Genomic DNA, 14086 nt, shown 5'->3' with positions numbered 1-14086 from the left:
GCCTTTCTCATCAATAACATGATCCCGTGCTCTTGGTGGTGACATTACAGGGTGCTGGGTGCTGAACTTACTGTATAGCAGTGAGCATCTGGGGGTTCTGATCCCCACCACATCTGGATCAATTAAATAAATAAAGCAAAGCAGGAGAGGGGTTCTCTTCTCTGACCAGCCACACTGTTGAAACTCATCTCTTCCCACCAGACCACAAGATCTCCTGAATATTGTTAAAATTTGTTTTTTGTTTTTATGTTTATAGATCTTTCAAAAATATGTAAAGTATCAGGATAAGATAAGCTCCTCATTTTCTCACCATGCCGAGATAATCACTAGTTCTAATTATTTGGGCACTTAAAATTATTTTTAAGTCATGTATGTATTTATGTATGATATAAAGGTCTTTCCTAGCGGCTCAAATGGTAAAGAATCTGCTTGACAATGCAGGAGACGTGGTTTCTATCCCTGGGTCAGGAAGATCCCCTGGAGAAGGAAATGGCAACCCACTCCAGTATTCTTGCCTGGAGAGGCAAGTATACTGAGGAGCCTGGTGGGGTACAGTCATGGGGTCACAAAGAATCGGACATGACTTAGTCATTAAACAATAACAACAGCAGCCGTCAGTGCAGCGGTCTAGCGGGCCTAGTAGCTCAGAGGTGGGTGCGGAGGCCAGTAACACTGAAGCAGCACAGCAAAGTGAACAAAGGCCGAGGGACTAGAAGCTTGGATTAGATCCTGCTCCTGCAGCATACCAGTTTTCTATTTTTTTTTTTTTATTGCAGAATAGTTGCTTTACAATGTTGTGTTAGCTCCTGGTGTACAGTAAAGTGAATCAGCTATACATATACATATACATATATCCCTTCCCTCTTCAGCTTCCCTCTCACTCCCAGCTTTCTCATTTTCGTTAAGTTATTTTGCCCTCCATTCTCTACAAATTCCCCTTATATCCATTGATTTTTCTGTTCCTTTGACTTTTGTGATCATTTCACACGTAGTGTCTCATTCTTCAAGGTGGTTTCTCCAGCACAACACCGAGGAGTTAGGATGGGAGCTGTGTATGTGTTGGGGGGAGTTTATGGGGTGTTGGCTTTCTCTTTGCATATGAGACCTGCTCCTTCCACTGGGCTGTGACAAACACAGAGACGGGCTGCTAATCAGGAAGTAGAAATTGCACTTGACACATGCAGTTCAGGGGTTTAGGGAACTGTTCTCTCCATAAATTTCAAAGCACAATTTCTCAAAATATTCAAGCAAAATGAGGCTCCAGAGTTGAGCCCTCAGGGTATGTGGGGAGTTCGGGGGGTATTTGAGCAGCAGAGTAGTGTCTCAGGGAGAGGAGGCTCTAAAAAGCCTGACACAGGACTTCCCTGGTGGTCCAGTGGCTAAGACTCCGTGCTCCCAGTGCAGGGGGCCCAGTTTTGATCCCTATTCAAGGAACTAGATCCCACATGCCAGTAACTAAGACTTCACATTCTGTGAGCATGCCACAACCAGGAAGCAGGGCAACCAAATAAATATATAAATATTGAAAAGAAAAAGAAAGCCTGACCTAAGAGTTCCAAGCAGAGGCTTTAAGTCAGATGGGGACTGCAAGCTGGACTCCGTCACTTCCTGATTGTAGGGTTGCAGGCTGGTGAATTAACCTCTATAATCCCAATATTCCTGAAGCTAATACTTAGAAGGTGGTTTGGGAGGACCACCTGCCTGCCATTAACACAATGCTTGCCTAAACGAGCTCTTGTATTTTGTATCTGAAATTGAGACTCCACAGATCCTTTCTGTTGGAGAAGGCAATGGCACCCCACTCCAGTACTCTTGCCTGGAAAATCCATGGACGGAGGAGGCTGGTGGGCTGCAGTCCAAGGGGTCGCTAAGAGTTGGACACAACTGAGCAACTTCACTTTCACTTTTCACTTTCATGCATTGGAGAAGGAAATGGCAACCCACTCCAGTGTTCTTGCCTGGAGAATCCCAGGGACGGGGGAGCCAGGTGGGCTGCTGTCTATGGGGTCACACAGAGTTGGAAACGACTGAAGTGACTTAGCAGCAGCAGCAGATCCTTTCTGTAAAGAACCAGATAATACATATTTTAGGATCGGTGGCTATTAGGTCTCTGTATCAACTACTCGATTCTGTATGGAGTAGCCATGGCTAAGACGTCAACACATGAGTGTGGTTGCAGTCCAATAAAACTTTACTGACAAAAGGAGGCTGTGGGCTGCAGTTTGCCAACCTCTGCTCAGATGAGGGGTCAGCGGAGGTTTGCTGCCAGAGGGCTTCCCTCCTGCCAGATTCTGTATACCTAGGGTTTTGTAAGCACAGCACGGAGCACCCAGGGCTGTCTCCCCTGGCACCTCTAGCCTGAGGCAGGTGGAGTTGGCCTCCTGCTCCCCGATCTTTGGCCTCATCTTTGTCCCGGGGCCGCCTCATCTCAGCATCCTTGCAGGGCTCCAGCTCTAGTCTTCCCGAATCGGGCCTGCATTTCAATGACCTGGAAGCTGGCATCTTGCACCTTATGGGGAAAGAAAACTGATGGCAAGCTACAGTGTGGGTCCCCTGTGACTCAGCACATCACTCAGAGGGAATTCAGGGCCTCCAGGCTGCTCACGTCAGACCTCACAGTCAACCCTGGACACTTCCCCTCCAGGACTCCTTCACATTCTAACCAGAAAATCTCTGGGAATTTCCTTCTGGGGGCCTAACTAACTGATTTCCCTTCATGAGGAAAGGGCAGAGACACTAAGGATAATGTGACATAGTACTGGGTAAGGTGACTTCAGTGTCTCCAAGCCTCCCTCTAGTCATTCATTTATCCTGTGTGCAGGCATCCGAAGTTGCTTAGTGTGTCTAACTCTTTGCAACCCCATGGACTGTAGCCCACCAGGCTCCTGTGTCCATGGGATTCTCCAGGCAAGAATACTGGAGCAGGTTGCCATGCCCTCCTCCAGGGCATCTTCCCGACCCAGGGATCGAACCTGCGTCTCCTTATGTTTCCTGTATTGGCAGACAGGTTCTTTACCACTGAGTCACCTGGGAAACCCTTATTTGTAGTCTCTAAGACTAAAAGCTCTGTCATGCTGGAGACAATAAATTAATCAATGTGCTGGCCTATAGGTAACGTTAGGACCTGTCTGCCTAATTTTGCCTTTTGTGCTGGAGGGCTTCTCTCCTGCCAGATTCTGTGCACTTGGGGTTTCCTGAGCATGGCACGGAGTGCCTAGGGCGGCCACTCCTCTGAATGTCCATGCCCTTTCTCCTGGTCTGGCAGGTAACCCTCTGGTGAGGACCGCTGGCCCTACCTCTGTTTCAGGCCGGCTGTGTCCAGGTTTAGAGTGGGAAGGCCTGCTGTTCTTACTCCTTTTACAATCTTGCAGTTAGATCTCGGCTCTGTGCCATTTTTTTTTTTTTCTTGAGACGCCTCATGATTTTGCCCCTCATTCATTATTTTGTGCAATTTCTACACATTAAAACAGAGACGCATCTAGACAAATGAAAACATGTTTTATTTACAGGAAAAAAGTCTGTACATTGTGTACACATAAAAATATACAAAACCAAACTAGAAAATATCAAAGTGTTAAACTGTGTACAAACACATTTAAAAGGTGACTCCTGGAAAACCTCAAGCCTTAATTCATGTTGAAGAGTACACATTTCATTTTAAAAAGTATCATACAAAAAAATCCCCAAAGCTGTTAAAAAAGTTGACTGGTTTCCAAGGATTTTTTTTCCCAAGAAAAATTTCACAAGGATTTTTATATAGAGTCTAACACGATGTGTGGTGTCATAAATGTTAGGTTTTAACAGTTCTGACGCAGTTAATTTGTGTGAAACCTAAGCTAGGAGACTATTTTCCATAGATCCAAATAAGCATTTCTTCCCCTAATCTTGCAAAAACCATGAATTCTAGATCAACTTCTCGTCAAAGGCCAGAGTTCAGTTAGGTTTCTGATGAGGACACAACCTTTAGGTTGTAGTTCTACCCTCAGAGCACCTTGTAAATATTCCTGCCATACTTTTTAATGTAGCCAGAAGGTGTGAAATATGAGCGCATGGGAAAACTGGATTTTTTTATTTCATAGAAAGACATATAACATTTGCTTACTTCTCTTAAAAAACTGGTGCTTGCATAATTAAAAAATTTATTGTCAAGGTTTTAGAAATAAAGTTTGATGAAAAAAAATGTTTAAAAGCAACCATGTACGTAGATATGTATATATACAATTATATAGCTATATCTACATGCACACTTGTTATAATAAGAGTCAGAACTATATCAGTGTCTTTCATGCCTTAAATTCCATTAGCCTGAGCTCATAGAGAAATTTTCTGGATTTCTTCTTACTAAAAGGCTTCAGTTAGTTAATAAAGCAAGAATCAGAACTTATAATTTCTTCCCTCAACCAATTAATATCTTTCATTTACCAGTTGTATAAATAATGCCTGAGAGACAGATATATGCAGAATAATTTCATGATGGAAGTATCTGGAGTATAACACACAAGTGTGAACTCAGGCACACTTTCCCTAAGCACTGAATTTCAATATACAACTGCCCTCATTGGCTGTGGAACCTCTGGGTAAGAGTCCTAAACGATCAGAAAGTGAGAAGTCGACATATGCAATCTGGTTGAATATATTCAGACACTATGTGGCTTGCACACTCAGCCACGTGTTTCTTGGTCATCACCCTACCTCCTGGCTCTGCCTCTCGCCATAGTTAAGCAGCAGTGAGACTGGGTCACTTTGGCCACCAGCCTCAACCATGCACGGTGCCTTGATCTCTAAGAGAAAGGCTGGTCAGGGTGCTCTCATCATGACGTTATCTGTGCACACGAAATCCTCCATCACCTACCATCCCTCACGTGATCCTGATACCGCCAGACTGGACCTAATTAATTCTGTGGCTGTGAGTATTCCTGCCCCTAAGGGACAGCCCACAACATCAGGAATTAATCTGTTCCACCAGAAGGAACTGGCTCATGGTCATGTAACAGAGTGACCCTGGGTGGCTTTAAACACTTACTTTCATTTCCCAGCTTTGAGAAGGCTGATCATTATTTCAGCATGGCTTTGTCTAGATGCTATAGCTACTGTGATGACGATTACTAGGGAGCCCAGGGTTAATTAAAGGAGGGTGTGGGACATGTTGGGAGGACAGGGCTGGAGTTCCCTGAGCCCTGCATACTGTGGACAATGACAGACCCTGGGACCAAAGTTGAACCAAAGCCCCTCGCCAACCCTAACGGAGGAGGGTACTTATGTAATTCCTCCTGTCCACCTGTGAGCCCTTCACCCTTAAGGTGATGTACAGGGCCAGCACAGGCATCCCAGGGGACAGCGTGGATGCTCTACCTATTAGACCCTCCCTTCATACCTAGGGAAGGGCTGGAGAGCCTCAAGGGGAGGACCTGAGACCTGGACACGAGTGAGTTGTCATTTCTGGTCAACATTTCAGTGTGACAACAGCAACAACAAAAGATGGAGTGCAGTTACCTCAAGAAGTGACACAGTGTGACCTTCTTCAGTCCTGAGAGAGAAGGACCACCTAACAGCCTCGGTTTACAGAGCATCGCTTTATAGCAAGGGTGGAAGGTCTGGAAGGGGTGAAGCCTGAAAGAAATGCAGCGGGCACCATTTCCTTTAATTCCTTCATGGAAAGGCCGGCTGCTTATTGCAATGTGTGTATTTAGAGGGCTTAATCACTGTCTGCTGACGAGAAGAGTCAACACATCAACTATAACTGCCTAATAGATTCAAGGAGCTAAACAACTGAAACTCTTAAGCAGAAGAATGCCCAGCCTGCAATGTATGAATACTTGTACCGCGTTGTCTCAGTGTTTTTAACAGACCCTGGTTCCCAAGAGTCTTTAAGGCCATAATAAATCCAAAACCTTTAATTAAATGTTCTGTATCCTCTTCAGTCTTTCTTATAACCTCTGTGAGCTAAAGGTACATTTTAAAAGTGCATGGGTTACAACAAAATGTATTTGGAGGCCTTTGAAGTGTTTTCTGGGGCTTCTGAACTTGAATATCTATGCTGACCCACCAGCAAATTTCCTTCTGCCCAGTATCTCATGCCGGCAGAAGGGGCTGTTCTGGATACAAGGAGGCCCAGAGGGAAACCCAGTAGGAAGGTGAGTAAAGAAACTTCAGTGTCATGGGTATCTGAGGTCAGAGCCTGCACAGTCTGGGGAGGGCCCAGGGTGACTGGACCAGTCACCCTGCACCAGCCACTTTGCAGTGTCAGGACTCACTGAACACCGCACAGGGCTGTATCCCTTCAGGAAACTAGGGAGAAAAGCGGCCTGCTCATGTCTGCTTGGATATTAGTTGGCAGGCTGGACAGAACTATCCATCCCTTACCATAAATCTGGAAGCGAGGCTCTCACAGTAGGCTTGTAGTGGATATTGTCACAATCAAAGCTTTTCAATGACCCCAAATTCACTGTGACAATAAGCCATAGGAGATGTCTGAGACTTGGCCCAGTTTCTGCTGAGTATACTGACCAGAGAGGCAGTTTCTGTCAACCATTCTTGCTCAGGAAAAAAAAAAAAAAAACACAATCCTGGAACAAAAAAACCTTCTGTACTAAACTTTCCTGATGTTCACACTCTTGTGGAGAAGAACACATTTAAAGAAGCTGTGACTGTTCCGGCCAATAAGTTGTAACTGGACCGTGGAGATAGGTGTTGGGTATGGATTGAAATGGTACGTTGAACTAAGGTATTCCATAATGTTTCTGTTTTACTACATTTATGGAAAAAAAATTTTTTTTGATGCTTTTGTGACAAAAATTGAGATTACAACCAAATGAGCTGCTATAGCTGACACACTGGACTGACTCTCCTCTCTCACTGTCTTTCCCTCTGAATCATATACTTTTATTTTTTATTTGCTAAAGACCAGTGCTTTCACGCAAATGTATTTAATTATATGGCTTTGTTATGTTACTGACGCACAACAGATCTGTGAAGATGATGGTGGGATTCCTAAACATCTGACTGTAGGAAGAATCAGCGGAAGTCAGTGTATCACCGTTAGGATCCCAACAGATGATATGAACCTGTGAGGAAAACACGTGGAAGAGACAGGTGTGCAGCTCTAGAAGCACAGGGGGACAGCTCTAGGCTGGAAGGACCCCCCCGCACCGCCACCATGGGGAGTCCTAATCGTCAGTGCCTGTAGACACGCAGGTTGTGTGGAGGGCTGGCGGGTGCTGAGGCCAGAAAAGCTGGGGCCTGGGGCCGTGCTGCCCATGGCCACCTGCTGCCCCATTCTGTGCACACCTGCCGCAATGTTCCCGTGTGCCTGGGGATTCTAGTCAAGCAAGGAAACACTGCAGGAGAGCAAAGTGCCTCCCCTGGGTGCTGCCTGGGGCCGGCTTCTTCCTGGACTATCCAGGAAGGGGGCTTCATGCTTTTAGAAACGTGTCCTGATACACAAAACTGCAAAGCCTTCGGTGGCAGCTGGGAGCAGAGGTGGAGAAGACACCTCACAGGATATCCTGTGGGGTCTGCTGTTCCTATAAACAGGTCTGGATGATAATCAGGGTTCGTCATCAACCCTGGGCTCTTTCACGACAAATGACATACAAATGACACAGCAGATGTGTCAGGTACTGTCCCGAAGCGAGGCTGCTTCCAGGTACAAACCACATCTCCAGCAGGTGTGTCAGCTGAAAGCAAAGACCAACATTCTGGAGCTATTTATCCATTTCTTACACATTTTTTCCCCCTAGCTATCTTTGAAAATTTTTCTTTTGTATCTTTCTGGAGTTTCTTTGAATTCCATTTCTATGTTCTGAACGGTCGGACACACTCACTGGCTTAGAAAGGGAAGGATCCCCATGGTCAGCACAAAGTCACAGCTGCAGACACAAGGTCACGCTGCCTCCAGGGTGCCTTCCAGCATCTCTGGGATGCAGAGCCCGGCTGGCCCCTCAGGCACCTGGCGGGCAGCGCACGGCCTGCAACCCGGGCAGCACGACCTTGCCTTTGCGGTGCAGGTCACCATGGGTGCCCACGTTGAGCCGCTGCACCAGCAGCTTCTCGTAGAGCAGCGGGTGGTAGGCGCCCAGTGTGCAGGCGGCGTCATGGTAGGGCTCGTGGTAGTGACACAGGTCTGTCTGCCGCACTGACGGGACGTATTCGTACACGTGCACCTCGCCACACAGGTTCATCATCAGCAGGATGCCTGGTGGGGGAGGGGGAAGCAGAGCCGTGAGCAACTCGGGGAGGGGGAGGCATCAGTCCTCAAGGGTGGCGGATTCCACCGTCGTTTCTTCCTTGTCTACGTGTCTCCCTGTCCTAACCATGTGTCTGCTTACAGTCTCTTTCCCACCAGAGAGCAGAGGATTCGAGGGTGAGGGCTGGGTCACTTATCCATCTTCTTGTCATTAGTGGCATGCACAGTATTGGTGGAGAGTTAAGGATCCATGTTTGTTGAATGACTATATGACCTACTTTCCTTTTTTAAATTTTAAATTTATTTTTTAAATGAACGATAATTTGCTTTACAGAATTGTGTTGGTTTCTGCTCAACATCAACATGAGTCAGCCATAAATATATGTCCCCTCCCTCTTGAACTTCTCTCCCACCTTCCTTCCCATCCCACCCTCTAGGTTATCACAGAGTCTTGGTTTGACTTCCCTGAGTCCTATATGACCTACTTTCTTAAGGAGAAGTAATGGGGGGATGGACATCTTTAGATGGGATGGAGGGTCACAATTGGGGCAGGAGATGCCTGCTCTGTCTCCCCTACCTTGTCGGCTTCACCTTGCGACTCTAGCTTCCAGTGAGTGGCATGTGTGAGGTCTGGGGACTGGGGCCGTGCTAAGACATGATGCTATTACACATTCACCCATCCAGCTGACCACTGGGGACCCGGGAATGAGAGAAGAAAAGACCAAGCAGTCAAACTTAAGCAGAGGACAGTTGGGGCCAGATCTGTATCCCCAAGTCTGAATATACTATTTCATTCCACACCCAGGTCCACCTGATTTACAACAGGAGAACCGTGATGTAACAAAGAAATGAGTGTAATGTGAAAAAAAATTTATTATAAAATCGTTAAAAGGAAAGAGATGGAGACACAGAGTTTAAGACAGCAAAAGAGACACTGATGTATAGAACAGTCTTATGGACTCTGTGGGAGAGGGAGAGGGTGGGGAGATTTGGGAGAATGGCATTGAAACATGTAAAATATCATGTATGAAACAAGTTGCCAGTCCAGGTTCGATGCACGATACTGGATGCTTGGGGCTGGTGCACTGGGACGACCCAGAGGGATGGTATGGGGAGGGAGGAGGGAGGAGGGAGGAGGGAGGAGGGAGGAGGGTTCAGGATGAGGAACACATGTATACCTGTGGCAGATTCATTTTAATATTTGGCAAAACTAATACAATTATGTAAAGTTTAAAAATAAAATAAAATTTAAAAAAAAAGTATTTTTCTCACCGAAACTATCCATATTAAAGTTTCTTTGATTTCTTTTTTATTTTTAATATTTCAAATAGCTATAAAACTGCATCATCATAGAGGAAGTCTCATCTGGATCTGTGCTAAAGAGCGTTATTTTCCGAGCTCTGTTATTTTCCGAGCTCTGTTATTTTCCCCATCACCTCTGTTAACACTCTTTACACTTGATCTTAGAAAGGGCGAGAAGCGATGTAGTAACACCTTTTAAACTTAAAATTATGTATGTGTGTGTGCTAAGTCGCTCAGTCGGTGTCTGATTCTGTGACCCTATGGACTGCACCCTGCCAGGCTCCTGGGTCCATGGGATTCTCTAGGCAAGAATACTGGATTAGGTTGCCATTTCCTTCTCCCTTTTAGGAAAGGATAATCCTTGTTATGAAAAAGACATGAAATCACACAGTGAGTTCCTGTTACAGACAAGGCTGGTCTGCAGAGGACAAGCATATTTCTAAGTAATCAACCGTGTTTGCAGCATGAAAATGCTCACAACTGGGTAAAGTCCAGCACAAGGGCCTGGGGGAGCAGTGGGAAGGGCTTGGGGATGCAGAGAAAGGTTCCTGGGGGAGGTGAGGGTTGAATCTGTAGGCACCACCTGGGGGGAGGGGGAGGGGAGACAGGATGACAGAGAGGATCCAGTGTTCTGTTCAGAAGACATCAGGACGTGCCTTGACGGCCACAAAGCTGCTTGCGGCTGCGAGTAACGCTGCTCCTTAAAAGAGACACGGAGATTCTTCAGGTCGGCTTCTAGGAAGTCAAGCGGTTCCCAAGAGCTATGTGGAAACATCAAGTCCCAGCTCAGTCCCCCTCCTTCCTCCCAGCAGTGCTGGCTCCCTCCTCCTCTCCCCCTTCCATGAGCCCCACAGTGTGACCCAGATCCAGGTAGAGCCAGAGAGAACCAAGGACCAGTGCCTTCATATATAAATATATTTTAAAACAACTCTTAGAGCTTCAGAAATTTGCTAGGTATTTCATGGCCATCCCAACTGAAGGCTGACAAAGGTTTAGGAAGTGGGGTCCTTATCTTGAGTTATCTGCATTCTTCCTCCTGGTTTTTGCATCTCATTTTGTGTTCTTGTATGAACTTGCTTCCCTGGTGGCTCAGGTGGTAAACAATCCTCCTCCAATGCAGGAGACCCAGGTTCAATCCCTGGGTCTGGAAGATCCCCTGGAGAAGGGAATAGCAAACCATCGCAGTATTCTTGCCTAAAGAATTCCATGGACAGGGGAGCCTGGCTATAGTCCATGGGGTCACAAAAGAGTCAGCCATGACTGAACGACTAACACACACACATACACATATGAACTTGTGAGTTCCTGTAACCATGAGCCTTGGTCCAGAGCACTAAAATTTAAGTTAGAGCCGATTCTGCCCCAAGTGTTTAAATGACAGGCAGTTGTAGCGGTGATATCAAATCATTAGGGCAACACCTTCAAAGGGAGGGAAAAATCAGTTTGCAACTTGTAGGGTACATGTGAAGTGTGGGCAAGATTTAGAAAACCAAGTGGAGAATATTTTTAATTATTCAAAAAATTTTCAGACATCATGGTCATTTCATTTAGCATATGTATACTCTGCTTTTTAACTTACCAACCATATATTACACATAAATTAGAGTTTAAATTTAAACTCTGCCATATAATAAATATTGAACATCATTATTAAATGTGGTTAAATCTGCACATCACTTTTCCTAGGAGTTTAGAGTACTTAGCCACACACAAAATCCTGAAATGAAACTTTTGCATGTGTTGCAAAGAGGAAGTGCGTGGACCATGATGTCTGGAGTGTGTGCCAGCCCTGGCACAGCTCGGGGCTAGAGTTGGGAGATGGGGTGTGAGGAGGAAAGACCGCAGGAGGTGGGGTTGGGACCACACTGGGAGGGAGCAGGCTGTTAGGGACTGTTGGAAGCCTCTTCAGTTAAACTCACTCTGTATTCAACTGGGCACAGGCTGAGGACTGGGATTTATAAAAAGTTTCTTTACGAAAAAAATGTAGGGTTTACCCTGGTGGTCCAGTGGTTAAGAATCTGCCTGCCAATGTAGGGGACACAGGTTCGATTCCTGGTCCAGGAAGATCCCACATACCGTGGGGCAACTAAGCCCGTGCGCCACAACTATTGAGCCTGTTCTCTAAAGCCTAAAAGCTGCAACAAGAGAAGCCACTGCAATGAGAAGCCCGAGTGCCACAACTAGAGACTAGCCCCTGCTCGTTGCAACTAGAAAAAGCCTGAGTGCAGCAATGAAGAACCAACACAGCCAAAAAATAAATACATAAATTAAAAAAAAAAGTAAACTAAACTAAAGAACGAATGTTTACATTTAAAAACAGGCGGCAGGCCCATGACCTACCATCCTGAGAATGACTGAAGAGAGTGTCTTCACTATGGTCTGAGACAAATGCCTGCACTGCCGGCAGCATCTCTTCTGACCTGCGGTGATGCTGCTCTATCACCATGGTGACGTCAACACCAACAACACATGGGCTGCAGACATTTTCTCTGCACTATGCTGACGAGGGACCGGGTCTGAGTTCCCCAGCCTGCCTCTGGGTTTGATGACTTGCCAGAGGGACCTACAGGGCCCAGCAGAGAGTCAGTGATTTATTACAAACCTGGCTCACACTGTCCAGACTCCAGAAGGATGCAGGTGCTGGGAAGAGGCCCCACTGCTGCATGAGCATCTGGGCACAGTGACCCACTCTGTCAGAAGGGAGGGTCTCCCCAAACCCAGGCTCCCAGAAGCCAGCCAAGGGTCAACCCTGCAGGCAGGGGTCCCTGGTGATCAGCAGGCAGGCCAGCGGGGCTGCAGCCTGTCTGCACAGATGCCCTGTACGTATAAACTCACAGCATCACATTGTTCCTCATCATTCCCCCAAGCCAGACCCATATGGGGACTTCACATCTGGCTACACTAAAAAATTTTTTTTTCATTTCCTTTCTTAGGACTGCTCAGGATTACCCCCAGAGCAAAAATGAATACAAATCATCTCATGCTATCTTATTCAGTAAAGAATTTTTAGAAAAATCACTTAAGGAACTTTAATGTTACATAATTTCGTTTATGGACTATCCAAAAGGAACTGCTTTCAGCACTAATAAAATTTTACTGCTTTCAGTGTGCAGCCAGACTTTTTGATAAGTGGATCAATATTTAGACACTTTTTAATGTATTTTTCCAAACCAATCAAATGGGCATGCAGCCAGTTCCTAAAAATCTTTGAACATAATTCATGTTAAGTTTTTTGGCCAAGTTTTACAAATGAGTAGAGATTCATTTGAAGAAAAAAAAGTGCAAATTTTTCTGGGCAATTATGACTCAAGAGCCATTCATTTGCCAAATTACAGGTTTTAAAATATTGTATAATTCAATATAATTATCTAACCAATTAAAAAGCATTTCCACTGGTCTTAATAAAAAGTCATAGTCTATGACTCAGCTTAACAAGCAGTATGTACACTTATTTATTTTTCTAAAACCTGGATAAAAAGCAAACTTCCACCTGCATCTTTGCATGTTATGTTCAGACGACCACAAATTCTGAATAAACAAGGTTCTCCTATAAAGACTCTACTTTTGGGGCTCCTCTGGTGTCCAGTGGTTGACAATCTGCCTTCCAATGCAGGTAACGCTGGTTCAGCACCTGTGTGGGGAACTAAGAGCCCACATAAGCAACTAAGCCCACTCGACAACTAGAGAGCCCACACCCTGCAACAAAGACCCAGCCCCGTGCAACCAAAGAAAAAAAAAAAAGAAACCCAAACCTCTACTTTTCATATACGTAGATATGATTGATGTGTTAGAGTCTAACAGAACTTAATCATTTAGATTTTAATTGTGATCACACCAAATTATCTTACTTTGCACCTGGCAAAATATTTAAAATGATATCCCAAATTGTTAACAATAATAGAATTTTCTCCTTGAAGAATGTATCTTTTTAACATGGAGCAAAATAAGCTATGGACATAAATAGAACCTAATGCAAGTGATGGGAAAAATACAGGCTCTCATCAATTTCAGGTAATACTTGAACATAATTCAAATAAGGAATTTCTGAGAATATCCAATAAACCCTGCAAAACATGTTTCTGAATGAGGGGTGAGGGTGAAAAGTTAAGGGTATTGAATGTGCTGGTCTAATGGAAATGTAGTAGCTATTCTGTGGTTTCTCCATAAATTCATCATAAGATGGAAAATTATGAAAACTGTACTTAAGATTACTGAAGGAGCAAAAATGACATTTTAAGTGACATTTCCAGAAGATATCTGTAATTAAAATGTGGTTTCTATGGGGATGAGATGAATTGGGAAACTGGAATATATATACTATTGATACTATTTATAAAATAGATAACTAATGAGAACCTATTGTGTAACACAGGGAACTGTGGTGAATGGGAAGGAAATGGGAAGGAAATCCAAAAAAGATGGGATATATGTATATGTATAGCTGATTCACTTTGTTGTATGGTAGAAACTAACAGGCTGTAAAGCAACTATACTTATATAAAAATTAATTTAAAAAATATCAAAGACAATATTCACAATAGCAGCTCAACAAAATGAGTTACTTAAATTGTAAAAAAAGAAGTGGTTTGGAAATTTGCA

The 14086-nt window shown here is 44.7% G+C and overlaps 1 protein-coding gene across 2 annotated transcripts in view; it reads right to left on the bottom strand.

Annotated features, from left to right (window-relative positions):
- Positions 1-3479: 3479 nt before the first annotated feature.
- ST6GAL2 (ST6 beta-galactoside alpha-2,6-sialyltransferase 2) overlaps positions 3480-14086 on the bottom strand; it is a 59115-nt gene continuing 48508 nt past the window's right edge. For both annotated transcript variants that reach the window (XM_061432548.1, XM_061432547.1), the window contains exon 6: positions 3480-8194. In XM_061432548.1, the coding sequence (XP_061288532.1) occupies positions 7941-8194 (254 nt within the window). In that variant the 3' untranslated portion in view covers positions 3480-7940. The remainder of the gene's footprint in view (positions 8195-14086) is intronic.

The sequence above is a fragment of the Bos javanicus genome, chromosome 11 (genome assembly GCF_032452875.1).
Source record: "Bos javanicus breed banteng chromosome 11, ARS-OSU_banteng_1.0, whole genome shotgun sequence".
NCBI lineage: Eukaryota > Metazoa > Chordata > Mammalia > Artiodactyla > Bovidae > Bos > Bos javanicus.
This window is presented reverse-complemented; position numbering and strand designations above follow the sequence as displayed.